Source organism: Chiloscyllium punctatum, chromosome 1 (assembly GCF_047496795.1).
Source record: "Chiloscyllium punctatum isolate Juve2018m chromosome 1, sChiPun1.3, whole genome shotgun sequence".
Taxonomy (NCBI): domain Eukaryota; kingdom Metazoa; phylum Chordata; class Chondrichthyes; order Orectolobiformes; family Hemiscylliidae; genus Chiloscyllium; species Chiloscyllium punctatum.
In genome coordinates, this window is record NC_092739.1 from 111,978,342 (window position 1) to 111,996,474 (window position 18,133).

General features: G+C 40.9%; 1 protein-coding gene across 4 annotated transcripts in view; it reads left to right on the plus strand.

Annotated features, from left to right (window-relative positions):
* LOC140478739 (probable E3 ubiquitin-protein ligase HERC1) overlaps nucleotides 1-18,133 on the plus strand; it is a 342,968-nt gene that overhangs the window by 244,909 nt on the left and 79,926 nt on the right. For all 4 annotated transcript variants that reach the window (XM_072572083.1, XM_072572056.1, XM_072572075.1 and 1 more), the window contains exons 49-54: nucleotides 4,338-4,608; nucleotides 5,554-5,767; nucleotides 6,338-6,597; nucleotides 10,110-10,237; nucleotides 12,265-12,392; nucleotides 16,716-16,922. In XM_072572083.1, the coding sequence (XP_072428184.1) occupies nucleotides 4,338-4,608; nucleotides 5,554-5,767; nucleotides 6,338-6,597; nucleotides 10,110-10,237; nucleotides 12,265-12,392; nucleotides 16,716-16,922 (1,208 nt within the window). The remainder of the gene's footprint in view (nucleotides 1-4,337; nucleotides 4,609-5,553; nucleotides 5,768-6,337; nucleotides 6,598-10,109; nucleotides 10,238-12,264; nucleotides 12,393-16,715; nucleotides 16,923-18,133) is intronic.

An 18,133-nucleotide genomic window follows, 5' to 3' on the forward strand; every position in this document is an offset into this window, starting at 1 on the left:
TTCAACTTTATTGTTACTTCAAAGAATTTTAACAGATTTGTCAGGCATCACTTCCCCTTGACAAAGCCGTGCTGACTCAGCCCCTGTTTCACTGTGTACCTCCAAGTATCTTACCAACGACCAAGGTCATTCTAACCAGCCTGCAGTTTCCTGTCTTCTGCCTCCTTCCCTTCTTAAACAGGGGTGTTTTCTTCTGGTATCCTTCCTGACCTCAGTGATTCCTGAAAGATTACTACCAATGCCTCTACAAACTCCTCAGCTATTACTGGTCTGGGTGATTTATCTACCTGCAGTTCTTTCAGCTTCCCCAGCACCTTTTCCTTAGTAATAGCCTCTGTGCACTCACCTCTGCCCCTAAGTCTCTTGAAATTCTGGTATGCTACTGGTGTTTTCATCTGTGAGAACTGATGCAAAGTACCTATTCTGTTCCTTTGCCAATTTTTGATCCCCATTACTACTACTCCAGCTCACTGTCCAGCGGTCCAATGTCCACTCTTGTCTCTCTCTTATCTTCTATATGTCTAAATAACTCTTGCAATATTCTTTTATATTACTAACCAGGTTACTCTCATATTCTATCGTTGACCTGCCTTATTGCTTTTTTTAGTTATACTCAACTGGTATTTAAAGGCTTCCAAATCCTCTGGCTTCCCACTAATCTGCAACATGCTGTATTCGTTTTCCTTTGCTTTTATGCTGTCCCTGACTTTCTTTGTCATCCGTGGTTGTCTCCTCTCCCCCTTAGTGTGCTTCAGCGATGAATTTCACTGTGCCTCCCAAGTTATCCCCAGAAACTATTGCTCTTACTGCTCCACCATCTTCCATGCCAGACTCCTCTTCCAGTCAACTCTGACCAGCTTCTCCCTCATTTCTTTGTAGTTACCTTTACTGAACTGTAATACTATTACGTCTGATTCCAACTTTTTTCTCTCAAACTACAGGGTGAATTTTATCATGTATTGTCTCTGCCCCCCAGGGATTCCTTCACCTTAAGTTTCCCAATCAAGTCTGCCTCACTGCACATCACCAAATTCAGAATTGCTTGTTTGCCAGTGGGCTCCACCACAAGCTGCTCCAAAAAATATCATCTCATAGAAATTACACAAATTCCTTTTCTTCAGATTTTTTTTTCCCTGCTAGGAGACCTGTACATAACTTCTGTCAGGGTCTGTTTTCCTTTGCAATTCCCCAACTCCTCCCACTTAGATTCTATGCCTTCTGACTTTATAATACTTCTTGCTATCAATTTAGTTTTTATTTCTTACTAATGAGGCAACCCCACTCCCTCAGCCCATGCCGATAGGACATATCCTTGGATACTTAGTTCCCAGCCCTAATCCCCTTGTAGCCACATCACTATGATATCCGCAGCATTGTACCTGCTGATCTAAATCTGCAATGCAACCTTGTTTTGGATACTGAGTGCATATAAGTACAGCACCCTCAGTCCTGCATTGATTGCTCACTTTCATAGAGTTGCCCGCTTATCTGTTGTGTCTGAAGTTATCCTTTCCATAATCTGCCCTATTACTTATTGTGGAAACTTTAATAACCTCTGCAGAGCATCCCCTTCCTCTTAACATTTTCCCATGCAACTTACCCCCTACCCACCCCTGGACTAATTAGTTTAAAGCCCTGTCCAGAGGCCTAGTGATCCACCCTGACAGAATTCTGGTCCCACCCAGATTCAAGTGGAGCCTGTCCCATCGGAACAGCTCGCTCCTTCCTCAGGATTGGTGCCAATTTCCCATGATTTCAAACCAATCATTGAACAATGCATTTACCTATTTACTCTTGTTGACCTTTTGTCAATTTACACATGGTTTAGGTAGTAATCCAGAGATTATTATTTTTTCAGTTCTGCATTTAAATTTAGCCCCTAGCTGAACACATTCCCTCAGCAGAACCTCTTGACTTATTCCTTCTATGTCTTTGGCATCTACACTGACCACGACAACTGGCTCTTTCCCTCCCACTCTCTGCAGCCCTGAACTTGGATATCAGGCAGGCAATGCAGCCTTTGGGACTCTCTGTGCTGACTACAGAGAACAGTGTCTACTCTCCTGACTATACAATTCCTGATTACAACTACATTTCTCTCTCCTCCCCTCTCTTGAATGCCTTCCTGTACCATGGTGCTATAGTCTGTTTGCTCATCCTCTCTACAGCCCTTGCTTTCAGTCACAAAGGGAGCAAAAATCTCAAACGTGTTAGGAAAGCTCTGGGCAGAGGCTCCTTCAGCATTATTTCCTGGATCCCTCTATCTGCTTTGCTTGAAGTCACACTCTCAAGGTAGTTCATCTAAGGAATGTGACTACCTCCTGAAACATAGCAACCAAGTAACTCTCTCCCTCCTGGTTGGTGTGTTGCAGTGTTTGAAGCTCAGACTCCACATCAATTCTGAGCCAGAGTTCCTCAAGCAACCAACACTTGCTACAGATGTGGTTACTATGAACCACAATGAGGTCCATGTGTTCCTACATTATGCAATTACAGCACATTGTCTGGCCTGGCATCTCTATTTTAATCAATTAATTCTAAATTTGTTCTTTTTTTAATGTCATACTAGTCTTTTAGTTTGTAGCCTGTAAATATTTCCCCTATTTACCCTCTATCCAAAAGTAGTCAATAATACATAGTCAAATTTGTAGCTGTTATCAAGCAGTGAACTTATGGTTTAGTTGTGATGTCACTCTTTTGTGTTGAACTTCAATTTATCCTGCTTAAAAAAAAAAGACCTTACAATTTATAAGCCAAAAAAAAAGCAAAAATCACCTTTTCCTCTCTGCACTGAATTCCCAAGTTGCTTCCGAATTCCCCAAACGATATATTCAGGTTGTGTATCAAGCGGATTGATCTCTCTTCCTGACCGTGCAAAGCTTACTGATGGTACTCTTTCAACAGCTCCTTTTTTCAATAGAACGGAGGTGAGCTGAGATAACTCATAGTAGTTTATCCCATTTTAAACACAAACACATTCATCCACAAATAAGACAGATAAGACATACACTTCTGCAGAAATATCACAGCTGAAATATAGGCAGCATAACACTGGCAAAGAGGAACAAATTCTGTAGATCAAGAATCCAAATCACAAGGGGGAATGGAAGTGAATTGGTCACTTCTTTTTCTTTTAGCATTATACTATGTTATTGTCATTAATGGAGAAAGTGAGGACTGCAAATGCTGGAGATCAGAGCTGAAAATGTGTTGCTGGAAAAGCGAAGCAGGTCAGGGCTGATGCCCGAAACGTCGATTCTCCTGTTCCTTGGATGCTGCCTGACCTGCTGCGCTTTTCCAGCAACACCTTTTCAGCTATTGTCGTTAATGCTCAATTTGGTAGTTAGTCAGTTGGACTTGGGTATTTATTTGAGTTAGACATTCTTTTTAGAGTCTTTGTGCGTGTTTGTTTTTCCACTTAGAGGTGAGAAAGAGAGGGAGACCTGGTCTTACTTGCAGGCTATCTGAAGGTCTGATTCAGCTGCCCCTTCAATCTACAACTTAAAAATTCAAAGGCTATTCTGAGGCAGCTTTTCAACTCAAAAGTACTTAATGCCAACATGTCTCTCAAAAGTATAAAATTCAGCTTCTCCATACTTTTGACCTTTGAAATTAAATCTTGTTTCATTCTCTGTAAGATAGCAGTGTCCAAACTTTGGCTTTTCCCAGCTTATAGTCCAAAAAAAAGTGCAACATTTTCACTAAAGGAGCCATGGTGAGTTGTTACAGTGTATCAGTTGTAAGTTTTGTAGATGGTACACAATATGGGAGCCAGTCAAGCAGCTTGCTTTGCCCTAATTGGCATCAAGCTTCTTGAATGTTGCAAGATACCTGGCCTCCAACCTTTACTGGTAGCCATGGCTTAATGCTGCTTGCCCAATTTGGGGTTCTGGTTGAAAGTGACCTCTTCTCCTGCCCCCAGCTACTAGGGGCCAATCGTGGGGAACCCAGTGACGACAGTGCCACTGAATAGCAAAGGAAGGTGGTAAACTGCTTCTTGAGATACTTGTGACACACTTTAAGGAAAGTCTTAAGATTCTGTAAATTTGTAAAGTTTTACTGGAGCACCTGTGATAAGGTAGCTATTATTGCACTTAGTATAAGCAAAAACAATTATGATAGCAATTTGGAGAAAAGCAAATTATTTAAAACCATATTGAAGCATAACCCCAAATCTATGCAAGTAGGAAATTATAGGAATTTAGCTCAGTTCTGATATATATTCCTTGCATAAAAATAAAGTGCTTTAGTTTATTTTGAAACATAGTTTGGAACTAAAATGTTCCTCTCAGCATATGTTAATTTTCTTCTGTCTCTTTCAAATTATCCAATTATAGTGGTTCCATGTGCAGCCAGACAAGTGGCCTGGAAGCTCTTGGATTAACTGACATCCGTGTCTTAGTTCGGTTAATGTGTCTCGCTGCTGCAGGAAGAGCTCAGCTGGCAAATAATGGAATTGAATGTTTATATACAAATAACCAACTTAGACCTTCAAAAGGAACAACTTGGAATACCAACTCTTGCCTGGCATATATGAGTTCAGCAATTGGCTGTCTAGTGGCTAACAGTCCTACTGCTTATAGGGTGTTAGTTGATGTTTGCACTCAGGTATGAGGAATAAAACATTTGTGATATAAATTAAAAGTACTGAAAACATTTAGTGGATCAGGCAGCAACTAGTTTCATGCTGATGACTTCTAGAGTTCTGATTTTAAAAAGTCATTGATTTAAAATGTTAACCCTACATTTCTCCATGCTGAGTGGTTGGTGTTTTCAGTTTTATTGCAGATTTTCAGTATCAGCCTGATTTTTAAAAAATATTCCTAGGATGTTTAACAGTACCAAAACAGACATTCAGCCCATTGTGTCCAAGCTGGGTCTTGGCATGAGCTACTCACCTAGGCTCTGCCTTTTCCTAGAGCCCTGCAAATAATTTCTTTTCAGTTACCCAATTTTCTTTTGAAGGCCTTCATGGATTCTGTCTCCACCACATTCAGAGTCAGAACGTTCCAGATCTTAACCAAACACTGCAGAATAATGTTTTCCTTCTATTGTAGCTTCTTTTGCCAACTACCTTGTACACTAGTTCCACCAGTAGAAATTGTATTTTCCATATCTACTCTCACTAGACTCCTCATAATTGTGAACATCTATATCAAATCACCTCTTGATCTTCTCTATTCACATAACTAAAATTCCTCATCTCTGGAACTACTCTCATGAATATTTTATATAGATTAACTATATGCCTTCAAATTCTAAAGTATAAATCTTAAAAAAGTACAATAGTTTCATATTTTATTGCATTATATACAAGATATAGTTTAAGATATTTGATTGTGTGGCATTTGTAATTGGGATCCGTAGCAAGTTGGTACTGCAGACCTATTCATTTACTTTGTCTGAAGGAACAAGTATAATATTCTCTGAAGAATTGTTTAAAGCGTCAATATAGCAATATGCTGTATATCTAACATGACATCTTTGAGAAGAAAACAGTAACTGATCCAGGGTATAAGTTTAAATAGCTCCATGTTATTTTTTTCCCCCAAGGATTTGATTGCTGCTGCAACAGGGCTGCATGTAGGTATGATCCGTGACTCACAGCAGAAGAATAGAGTGCTTCACCTTTTCCATAGACCAGTAAAAGACAACAAACTTTCTAGCTCTCCCAACTTCCTGGTAACTCAAACCTTAGTTGAGTTGCTCACTGAAAAAGGTTTCCGCCATCATTCCAGTCGTGACAAAGAAGAGACAGAGCCCAAGGGTAGGAATATTTATGTGATCAATCACTTTGCTGATTTGTAAAGAAGTTTTAACCTGTGTTTTACAATTACATTCAGCAGCTGAATGCTGTTAGGAAAGATGCTGTAAATTTGATATGTTATCTAAATGATCGAACGTGTGTTTATTGAGATGGAGTATGAAATTGAGAAGTCTTGCTCCAACTGTACAATGTATTGGTGAGAATACATCTAAGAGACTGTGTATGGTTCTAGTCTCCTAAAGAAAATACGCTCAAGAGGAGGTTCACTAAATTGATTTGTGTTGCTATATAATGAAATTTGAGCAGGTTAGACCAATACTGTTTGGAATTTAGATTGAGGGGTTATCTTCTTGAAGCATATTAAGGTTATGAGGGAGCCAGCGTGTGTAAATGCTGAGGATGTTTCTCCTTTAAGTATCTGATGGTGCAGTGCATGCTGATGTCCTGACAGAAGAATGTTTCATGCATGGTCGTGGCTATGCTGGGAAAGAAGAGTAGAATACATAAATATAAACTGAGATTCAGAAAACCACTGAAGGATTCAAACAATTTTCACCTTTTCTTTTCCAGATGCTGCTGCAACGACTACTACTACTACTCCCTATTATTCATCATCACATGTTGGACCCTTAGAACTAGCCAATGCACTTGCAGCATGTTGCTTATCAGGGAGACTGAGTTCCGGACATCGTCAGTGGGCTGCACAGCATCTTGTACAGGCCTTGTCAGTGTCAGAAAGGAGCAATCAGTTCAGACCTCAAACCTATGCAGATTTAGCGGGGGATCTCCGGAAATGTCCAACTGTCAAACTGGAAGCACACGAGAATCGGGTACAATCAGTTTATCAATTTTGAAACATCTCAAAGTGGTCTCTAAAACTGATGTTAATAAGCCTATGTAAAATTAAGAAGTTGCATATCAAAAATATAGAAGCTAATCAGGGTTTCATAGTAAGGGTAAAAATTATTTATGGCCAGGGCAAACTAATGGAACACAGGACTGCCCCTAAATAGGAGAATGTTCGATGAGAAGTCAACATACATTTCCATAAGGGGAAATGTTAAGAGTATGAGGTGAAACATGAAAAGATGATATATGATGGAGATCAGATTGATAATGCAGGTAAGAACCAGTCTGAATTGATAAAGATCAGAGGAGAAGTGAAACAGGAAAAGAGAGTACAAGAAAAGATAGGCAGAAAACTTATAAAAAATGCAAAAATGTACTGTAGGGATACAAATAGTGAGCAGTGGTAAAAGAAAGGAGTGGGGTGAATGAAGGACCAAAAGGGGGAATTTATATTTAATATCTCAGCCATGTCCACCGTCTCTAATCAAGCAGCATTATTACTAAGGAAGGGATGCTGCCGCAGTCACAGTGAATAGGAGCTACTGGAGATATTGGAAGAACTAAGAACCTATAAGATGAGAGGGAATTAGAAGAGTTGGCTTAAAAGTTGATAAGTCACTAGGCTGGGATGAGTTGCATCCAGATAACTTGAGGGCAGTTAGGCTTGAAATGACAGAAACAATGGCCATAATCTTTCAATCCTCTTGGGAGCTAGAGGACTAGAGAATTGCAAAAATTACATCTTTGTTCAAGAAGACATTTAAGGATGAACCCAGCAACACTCTCTGGGTGAAAGGTTATTAAGGAGAGAGTGGTTCAAGGAACCAATATCTTAACATATATGTTCATATGTAATCTGTTTAGGGGCGGCAACAGTCTAATGGTATTATCACTGGACTGTTAATTTAGAGGCTCAGGTAATGTTCGGGGAACCCAGGTTCAAATCCTGCTGCAACAAATGGTAGAATTTGAATTCAATAAAAATCATGAATTAAGAGTCTAATGGCAACCACGAATCCATTGCTAATTGTTGGGAAAGTCCGCTTGGTTCAAAAATGCCCTTTGCAGCTCTGGACCTACAGCAATGTGGTTGACTCTTAACTGCTCTCTGGATGGGATGGGCAATAAATACTGGCCTAGCCAGTGACATTCTCATCCTGTGAATAAATTTTTTAAAATTACAGGCTTTGTAATGCTGTTGGTTATTTACCTTAGCGAGGTCTCCTATGGTTTTTGACGCTTCTGCTAACAAGAAATCTGAGTTCATTCCTTGTGGTTGGAGGGTTCCCAGGCGGAAGATGAGGCGCTCTTCCTCCAACCGTCGTGTTGCCATGGTCTGGCGATGGAGGAGTCCAAGGACCTGCATGTCCTTGGTGGAGTGGGAGGGGGAGTTGAAGTGTTGGGCTACGGGGTGGTTGGGTTGGTTGGTCCAGTGTCCCAGAGGTGTTCTCTGAAACGTTCCGCAAGTAGGCGGCCTGTCTCCCCAATATAGAGGAAGCCACATCAGGTGCAGCGGATGCAATAGATGATGTGTGTGGAGGTGCAGGTGAATTTGTGGCAGATATGGAAGTGTCCCTTGAGGCCTTGGAGGGAAGTAAGGGGGGAGGTATGGGCGCAAGTTTTGCATTTCTTGCGGTTGCAGGGGAAGGTGCCGGGAGTGGAGGTTGGGTTGGTGGGGGGTGTGGACCTGACAAGGGAGTCACGGAGGGAGTGGTCTTTTTGGAACGCTATTAGGGGAGGGGAGGGAAATATGTCCCTGGTGGTGGGGTCAGTTTGGAGGTGGCGGAAATGACGGCAGATGATACGTTGGACATGGAGGTTGGTGGGGTGGTAGGTGAGGACCAGTGGGGTTCTGTCCTGGTGGCGGTTGGAGGGGCGGGGCTCAAGGGCGGAGGAGCGGGAAGTGGAAGAGATGCGGTGGAGGGCATCGTCGACTACGTCTGGGGGAAATTGCGGTCCTTGAAGAAGGAGGCCATCTGGGTGGTACGGTTTTGGAACTGGTCCTCCTGGGAGCAGATGCGGCGGAGACGAAGGAATTGGGAATATGGGATGGCGTATTTACAGGGGACAGGGTGGGAGGAGGTGTAGTCTAGGTAGCTGTGGGAGTCGGTTGGTTTATAATAAATGTTCATGTCAATTCAGTCACCCAATATGGAAATGGAAAGGTCTAGGAAGGGGAAGGAGGAGTCTGAGATGGTCCAGGTGAATTTGAGGTCAGGGTGGAAAGTGTTGGTAAAGTGGTTGAACTGTTCAACAGCTGTCCGGTCTGCTGACCTAAGATGTTATGATCCATTTCGGGCGATGAAGTCATTTCCTTTCTTGTCCCACTGCTCCATAAGTCTCAACAAAGTTAAAATTTTAAAAAATAGAAATCAATATAACCAATTTTATTTAAATCTTCATGTCAGGCTTTCTGTAGTTCATTTTCAGAAACAATTCAACCATGTTCCTTAAGTAACAACTAAAAAACTAGTTAATTGCAAATCAAGCTTGAGCAAGATGTAAAGGTGATTAACAAAGCATTTTAAACTTTACAAATGTATACAACTATGCTTCATGAACAATAACATGGACATATCCTGCAGGAAAAAAAAACTGCAGTGCATAATGTTAAAAGTATTCTGGCCATGTAATAGTTAAATTCAAAACAAAATTCACAAATGATCCTGAATGTTGATCTGCAGTCAAAACTACTTTCCACAGAAGCTGTTGGCACCACGTTCTCTTCTCTGAACAGTTGTTAGCTAACTGAGTTCTCTGATGACTATGGTGTGTACATTCTGAATTCTCCTTAAGCAAAGTCAGATATACGCCACTCAGGACTTGTATGGTGTGAATGTTGACTGCCATTTCTTAAGCCAAGTCTGGATGTTGTCCAGTGAGTTTCATGGGGTTTATGTACCTTTATGCACTATGTTCCCAAAGTCTTCCCCATAGGATCCCTGAATACAACACTTAAAAGTTAGCTGAATTTCGAAATTTTTGTAAAAGTCGTATCCCAAGCACCTACCTCTGCAGCAATTTCCTTCAAAAATCTGGTACTGGGAAATTTCCCTATTTTAGTCCCTAAAGTTTCTTATTCTTAAATTACCCTTTATTTCTGTTATGCAACTAGTTATCTTCAAATGTGAGGATAGACACAAAATGTTTGTTTTATATCTCTACCAGTTCCTCATTCTCCATAAGAAGATTTCGCCAATCTATCCGTCTAAGAAACTAATGTGTACTTCCATTTTTATGTTGTTTAAAGTTTCTTGCAGTCATGTACTCTTGGCTATTTTGCTGTATTTTTTTCATAATCTTTTTGATATTCCTTTGCTGGTTTCCAAACCATCCCTAATCTCAAACTTAATACTATTCTTTGCAATATTATAGCCTTTTTTTAAAAAAGAGCTAATATCCTCAGTAAGGTATGAAGGGATGATGATAATGTTTACGTTCTGAGTGTGGTGGAAGGTATCTAATCTTTTGCCTGTTTTGATTTCAATTACAGGTTGCAAGTTCTTCTTGGTCAGTTGCAAAGTCTTTGCTGGCCACGAGTGCCCTGGATGGAACCATTCGCCTTTGGACTTTAACAAAAAACACAGTTGCTTTAAAGCAAACCATTTGCTTTAAAATTTGGTATGTTTACATGGCTTTTGCAAGCATATTGTCTTGATCCCCGTGTTAAGTTCTTTTTTTTTCTGAGATCCTTACACACTTTGATGCAACTGCAACATACCAACTTGTGTGAACAACGACCAAATGTTATTAAGCAGAGTACAGTACAAACATTTTGGAGGTAACTTTAGCACACACTTCAGAGGGCTTATGGGGTCATGGCAAAACGTGCTCTGAGCAAAGGAAACAGTCCTTCCTTTATACAAAACCTTTACATCACGGTTAGTAATGCTCACAAGACAACCCCCCAGTCACTTCCTCACAGTCACATTCCACTCAAGACTCAGTGCAGTGACTACGTCATCTCCAAAAACAATGTAATGTAAATTATCCCTTACTGGCCAGATCTGTTGTGAATTGTAATTTTGTTTTTGTAACTAGAGGGAGTAGTCAAATTCGAACTGCAATGCTCCAATTGATTTCTGAATAGGGGATGCAAATGTAAATAGTAGGAGATGATAATGTAAATGGCTCTGAATGAGAAGGAAATGGCCATGTAAATGGCTCTGAATAATAGGAGATGATAATGTAATTTCTTACAATCTATCTGTAAGTCAGAGACATCCCACCCTAGCCTTGAGACATCCAATTTCCTGCAGGTCAGCAGAGCAAGTTCACTCTTTAATATCACACTCTGATGCACACTGCAAAATGGGCAGCAGATAAAACTTTTTTTTCAGCATTAACAGATTCATAAATGTCCAGCTAGTAAGGATATTCTCACTGGGTGTTTATGATGCACACATTGATGCTCACTTATCAATAAATCCACTTGTACCCAAAATTGAGCCTCTTTCCTGAATTCCTCATCTGCATCTATGTGTGCTTCTCCTTGATCCACAGCTAATGGGTCAAATAAGAATTTCAGCAATATTAGGCATGAAGAGTATCGGAGGGAGATTCTGAGGGGGAAAGAGGGCATTAAAACATGGCACTCAGAGAGGCAAAATGATGGATTACTGCCATTTGTTTGTTATTCTCTTCAGTGGTCTCAATGTTATGATAAGAAGATATTGATCTGACACATTAACTGTATCCTTCCTCGTTGATGTTACAAGACTTGCTGGAACCTTCTGAGATTTTTTGTTGTTATTTTAGATTTCTAGCATCTGAATGTAAGTCTGTTCTGTTGATACTGGTTGAAAAATTATTTTGACCAGGACTCCAGAATTGTCTTGCTATTCTTAAAATCCTTTGTCTTAGCAAACAGGACGTCAGTATAATCTTTCATCTGAAAGACAACCCCTGAGACAGAAGAGTACTCCCTGAGTACTGAACTGAAGTATAAACTTAAATTATGCTCTAGAGTCGTGGAGTGGTATTTGATATAGGGCAAGAGTGATTGAACCAAGCTGATACATTGATGCGAATTAAAACAATAGAATAGGTAGGTTTGGATCCAGTGGAATATAATAGTAATAACCTGGAACATGACTCCACTCCACTTATTTCCAGTTTTAACTCAGTCAAGGTAGATGTTGGGCAGGCATCCGACTTACTTCCAGGAGACAGACAACTGGTAATTTAAGTATTCTAATGATATCATATGCCTCAGATATAATTTCCTTTTTAAATCTCACTTGGGCATTGGGTTTCCCAGGATTAGGGAAATATGGCAGCAAGTGGGAGGTGGGGATATCTGGATCCTGTAAGTGAGTAGCTTCCCTGCTTTACTCTTTCCCCCTCACCGACTGAGACACCACTTCCACTCTGATGCTTCTAATGTAACCTGCTCTTTTTCCAATATCACTATGTGCCTCAGCTCCCCTTCCATAAGCTCTCTTCATCTCCATTTGCTTGAAAAAAGGTTTTAATGTTCAGTTCGCAGAAGTAGGGGAAGCTGATGCTCAAAATACCCTTCACTCCTCCCCATAATTATTAGGGTTTTGTAGTTATGTCTATATATTGAGCAGGTAACCAACAATGCAATATTGGTAATAATAGTGAAATTTCCTTTCCTTTCTTCACGCTTCACATAATTCTCCCAGTGAAGACTCTGATAAGAGGCCGAGTACACCTACAGGTGACATCAATTTGTCTCCTGTTCACTGGAGTGCAAGTGGTGGATTCTTGGCTGCTTCGCAAGACAAAATAGTCAACATCTATCTAGTGGATGGTAAGAAATTAATAATAAACAGAACCCATTGCATACACTGCCTTCTGCTTTTGGAACAATGCATTATAATGATGATCATTACTGTGTGAAAAGGCTAAATTAATGACATAGTATTAGCAAATGTTTATTGCTCAGTAACAGCCCTTCAACAAATTTGAGCTGGTATATGTCTCTTCCATCTTCCTTTAACCCTATCAACACAGCTTTTTATTGCTTTCTCCTTTGTATGCTTAGCTTTCCTGTAAATGTATCTCTGGTAATTGACTTGACAAGTCCTTGAAGCAAGTATTTTGCTTTGTAACCATTCTCTGGGTAAAGAGGGTTTTTCCTGAATTCGTAGTTGGATTTTCATGGACCTTAGTTCTGCACCAATACTTACAAACAGTCATAATCTTAAAGACTTTAAAGATGTGATCTTAAATCAAGTCGCTCCTCAGCCTTCTGTTCGGTAGAGAAAGAGTCTGTGCTTCTCAATTCTGATATTTTTTCTAATAAAACCTTTTTTGCATTTCCTCCAGTGTACCTTTCCTTTTCCTTATAATATAGAGCCTAGAACTTTTCACAATATTCCAAATATGATCTAACTGATTAGAACATAACATAGAACAGTACAGCACAGAACAGGCCCTTCAGCCCACGATGTTATGCTGACCATTGATCCTCATGTATGCACCCTCAAATTTCTGTGACCATATGCATGTCCAGCAGTCTTTTAGGTGTCCCCAATGACCTTGCTTCCACAACTGCTGCTGGCAACGCATTTCATGCTCTCACAATTCTGTGTAAAGAACCCGCCTCTGACATCCCTCTATACTTTCCTCCAACCAGCTTAAAACTATGACCCCTCGTGTTAGCCATTTCAGCCCTGGGAAATAGTCTCTGGCTATCGACTCTATCTATGTCTCCCATTATCTTGTATACCTCAATTAGGTCCCCTCTCCTCCTTTTCTCCAATGAAAAAAGTCCGAGCTCAGTCAACCTCTCTTCATAAGATAAGCTCTCAGTCCAGGTAAGCTCTCCAGTCCAGGCAGCATCCTGGTAAACCTCCTCTGAACCCTCTCCAAAGCATCCACATCTTTCTTATAATAGGGCGACCAGAACTTGACGCAGTATTCCAAGTGCGGTCTAACCAAAGTTTTATAGAGCTGCAACAAGATCTCACAACTCTTAAACTCAATCCCCCTGTTAATGAAAGCCAAAATACCATATGTTTTCTAAACAACTCTGTCCACTTGGGTGGCCATTTTAAGGGATCTATGTACCTGCACACCAAGATCCCTCTGTTCCTCCACACTGCCAAGAATCCTATTGCTAATCCTGCACTCAGCTTTCAAATTCGGCCTACCAAAATGCATCACCTCGCATTTATCCAGGTTAAACTCTATCTGCCACCTCTCAGCCCATCTCTGCATTCTGTCAATGTCCTGTTTCCTCTTCCCTTTGTGAGGCATGACCTGCCCCTCACAAAGCCGTGTTGACTGCATTTAATCAAGCCATGCTCTTCCAGATGGTCAGAAATCCTATACCTCAGAATCCTTTCTAACACCTTGCAGACGACAGACATGAGACTTACTGATCTGTAATTGCCAGGGATTTCCCTATTTCCTTTCTTGAAGAGAGGAATTACATTTGCCTCTCTCCAGTTCTCAGGTACGACTCCAGTGGAGAGCGAGGATGCAAAGATCTTCGCAAGTGGCAAAACAATTGCATTTCTCGTTTCCCAAAGCAGCCAAGGACAAATCTGGTCCGGGCCTGGTGACTTGTCAATCTTAATGTTTGACAAAATTTTCAGCACATCAGCTTCCTCTATCTCTATCCATTCCAGCATGCACACCTGCTCTTCAAAGGTTTCATTCACCACAAAGTTCGTTTATTTCGTAAAGACAGAAGCAAAAAACTCATTTAGGACTTCCCCTACCTCCTCAGACTCCACACACAAGTTCCCTATGTTATCCCTGATCAGCCCTACTCTTTCTTTGACCATTCTCTTATTCCTCACATAAGTGTAAAATGCCTTTGAGTTCTCCCTAATCCGTTCTACCAAGCCTTTCTCGTGCCCCCTCCTGGCTCTCCTCAGACCATATTTGAGCTCCTTCCTCGCCTGCCTGTAATCCTGTAGAGCTGAGCTTGACCTTAGCTTACATAAGGTGGAGGAAGCTACCTTCTTCCCTTTGACGAGAAGCTCCAACGCTCTCATCATCCAAGGTTCCTTTATCTTACCACTTCTTGCCTGTCTCAGAGGGACATATTTATTCATCACTCACAACAACTGTTCCTGAAACAGTCTCCACATGTCTATAGTGCCTTTACCATGGAACAATTGCCACCAGTCCATGCTTCCTAACTCTAATCGATGTCTAATCGCATCATAGTTTCCTCTTCCCCAATTAAATTTCCTCCCATTTTGCCTAATCCTCTCCTTCTCCATAGCTATGTAGAATGTGAGGCAGTTGTGGTCACTATCATCAAAATGCTCTCCCACCACAAGATCTAATACCTGCCCTGGCTCGTTTCCGAGCACCAAGTCTAGAATGGCCTCTCCCCTCATCGGCCTGTCAACGTACCGAGTTAGGAAACCCTCCTGAACACACCTTACAAAAACAGCTCCATTCAAATCTTCTGCTCGAAGGAGGTTCCATTCAATATTGGGAAAGTTAAAGTCACCCATTACAACAACCCTACTACGTCCACACTTTTCCAAAATCTGCTGACCTATGCTTCCTTCAATCTCCCTGCTGCTATTGGGGGGCCTGTAGTAAACCCCTAACGAGGTGACTGCTCCCTTGCTGTTCCTAACTTCCACCTATACTGACTTGGTAGGCAGATCTTCCTCGACAATGGAAGCTTCTGTAGCTGTGATATCCTCTCTGATTAGTAGTGCTACACCCCCTAGATTAGTTAGAGTAACTGTGTCTGCAAGCAAATACTATGCCAATGTCTCTTTCTGAATGGTAATATTATCATCTTTTGCCAAGGTGGTAGTTACTAATACAGAACTGTATCGTAGGCAGAATACTGATTTTGTTTAGAGATGCCTTCCAGATTATACTTATTCACTTCTATTTGCATTCTCAGTAAATCTGTTTTGTTTCGAATGCTACATGCATTCAGTTAAAGAGTACTTAGTTTTATCCTTTTTCTCTCTTTGTAAATTTTAGTCTTGTCTTTTGGTTGACTCTTGAATAAATACTAGGCGAAAGTGAGGACTACAGATGCTGGAGATTAGAGATCAGGATGAAGGGCTTTTGCCCGAAATGTCACTTTTCCTGTGCCTCGGATGCTGCCTGACCTGCTATGCTTTTCCAGCACCACACTCGTGACCCTTAAAAAAAAGGAAAGAATAGACAGTATTTATTTAACTATTTCCCATATTAACACATTAATACTCTGACCTTGACACCTGTTTGATTTACCACATCTTCCTAAATTTGATCCTTTGCCCCAACTGTTCAAACTGTTTAACTGTTTTTCAAAATCTCTTTCCTTCCCTCATTCTGTAATTGGCGAGAATACTGGCCCCAACACGGTTCAGATGGAGGCAGTCCCATCTGGACAGATCCCACTTTCTCCACTACTGAAGATAGTGTTTCATGCGACACAAGCCATTTCTCCCACACAAGTCTTTGAGTCACACCTTCATCTCTCGAGTCGGATTTGCTCTATGCTAATTTACGTGTGTCTCGAGTAATGCAGAGATAATGACCTTAAAGTTCTGCTTCTAAATATGATACCTAGCCCCTCTCACTGACTACGCAGAACCACCATCTTTGATTATACGCCAGTCTTTTCCTAACTTCCAATTTTGAAGAAGGGTCACTGAACAGGAAACATTGACTGTTATCTCTCCACAGGTATTGCCAAACCTGTTGAGTTTCTCTGATTCTGCATTTGCACCACTCTTGATTGATACCTACATGGCCCATGACAAGCGGGTCCTCCTCCTCCCACTGTAGGTTCTTCAGCAGCCATGAGCAGATGCCCCAAACCCAGGTGTCCATCAATAACACAGCCACCTAGACTCGTGTTTGCTGCAGAGAATGGTGTCAGTCCCCTTCACTATATTGTCCTCTACTACAACTATATTCCTTTTTAAGGACCCCTCTCCTCCCAAATGGCTTCATGTATCATAGTGTCATGGTTAGCTCATTGATCTTGCAGCACTCAATCTCATCAAGACAGGCTAGAAGTATCGCAAACTATTAGGCATTTTCAAAGGCTGAGATTCCTGCAGTGGTCCTCTCTGGGTCCCTTTGTCCTCTGTCTGCCTGTTCTGTATTTTGTATTGCTTTCTGTAAGTTGACAAATGTTTTGTTTCTTCCAAAGGGAATCAAATCCATGTGAAGATTCAGCCTTCCTGGGTAACTGCTATAACCTGGGCAGATGTTCAAACACCACTTGTGAGCAAAAGCAATGACAAACAAGCGGAGTTTCTGTTAGTGGGTCGATTGGATGGATCAATTGGCTGCATTGAAGTTACAGAAGTATCCGTTTCTGACACAATTGAGCTAGTGCATTGTCAGAGGAAAGATGGTATGTTCAAATAATAGCAACTTCTATTGACAGTGCTCAGCAGGGAAGTAATACACTTATACTTCAATAAAATCCGGCTCATTGTTTGCAGTGACAAAAGATTTGTAATTATCATCGAGTATTTTCTGATCCTGTTTTGTTTGTCAGGCATTGCAAGACCTTAGTTTGCCCTTCCCACAAAATTTACTTTTCAATTGAAACCCATCCTATCCTTTTTTTAGAGGAAATTTAACCTCAATTTTACAGTACATGGATACTGCCAATGTAACAATGAAGAAGGAGCGGTTAGGTGGCAAAATTGGTATGGAAAGAAATAGATAATGCAGACACGCAAAAACTTGGCAGCCCTCAAAATAGCAATGTCAGTTGGTGTGGATAGGATGCACTCTTGTTTGATTAAAAAAAATGACAATGAACATTTTGAAAGCTCTGATCGTGGTTTTCCAATCCTCGTTTGTGATAAAGATGATTTCAAAGTACTAGAGGCCTGTAAATGTTCCACCTTGGTTTGAAACGGGGCAAAATTGAGCTTAGCAATTGGAATCCTGTCTGGGAGATTTTTTTTGCATTCCAGAGGTAGCAAGGTCAGTAAACAGATAATACAGATTCAAGTGATAGACAAAGGTCGGCAGAGCTAACAAGTAATTTTAACACCACTATTTGCTGTTATCTAGAATACACAATCTGCAACGTTTGTGGAACCAGATTAATTAGCAGCTTCCTAAATGGGATTGGGTAAAGGGGAAAAAAAAGCAGGGCTGTGGAGAAAGAGCAGGGAAATAAGTTTAATTTGACAGCTGTACCAAAGGGCTAATGGGCTAAATGGCCTTCATCTGTAGAATATCATTGTAATGGTCTTGAACTCTGTTATTAGTAAAAGTAATCTGTAAACTGACATTCAGAATCTCTCTTGCACAGCTTATTTTTAAAAGTATCTAGTTTTTCTGCTTCTGTGATCTGTGTAGCAGTCAGCTAAGTGCAAGTATCACACATCACGCATGATGAAGGGCTTATGCCCGAAACGTCGATTCTCGTATTCCTCAGATGCTGTCTGACCTGTGCTTTTCCTGAGTTTATATTTGTCTTAGCAATACAAGTCTGCACATTTCCTGAATGGAACTAAAATAGAGTGGTGTAACTTTAGCAACAGTAACTAACTGTATTAAATCCTGGAAACAGGCCATTTACCTGACCTCACATCTGCATTGACT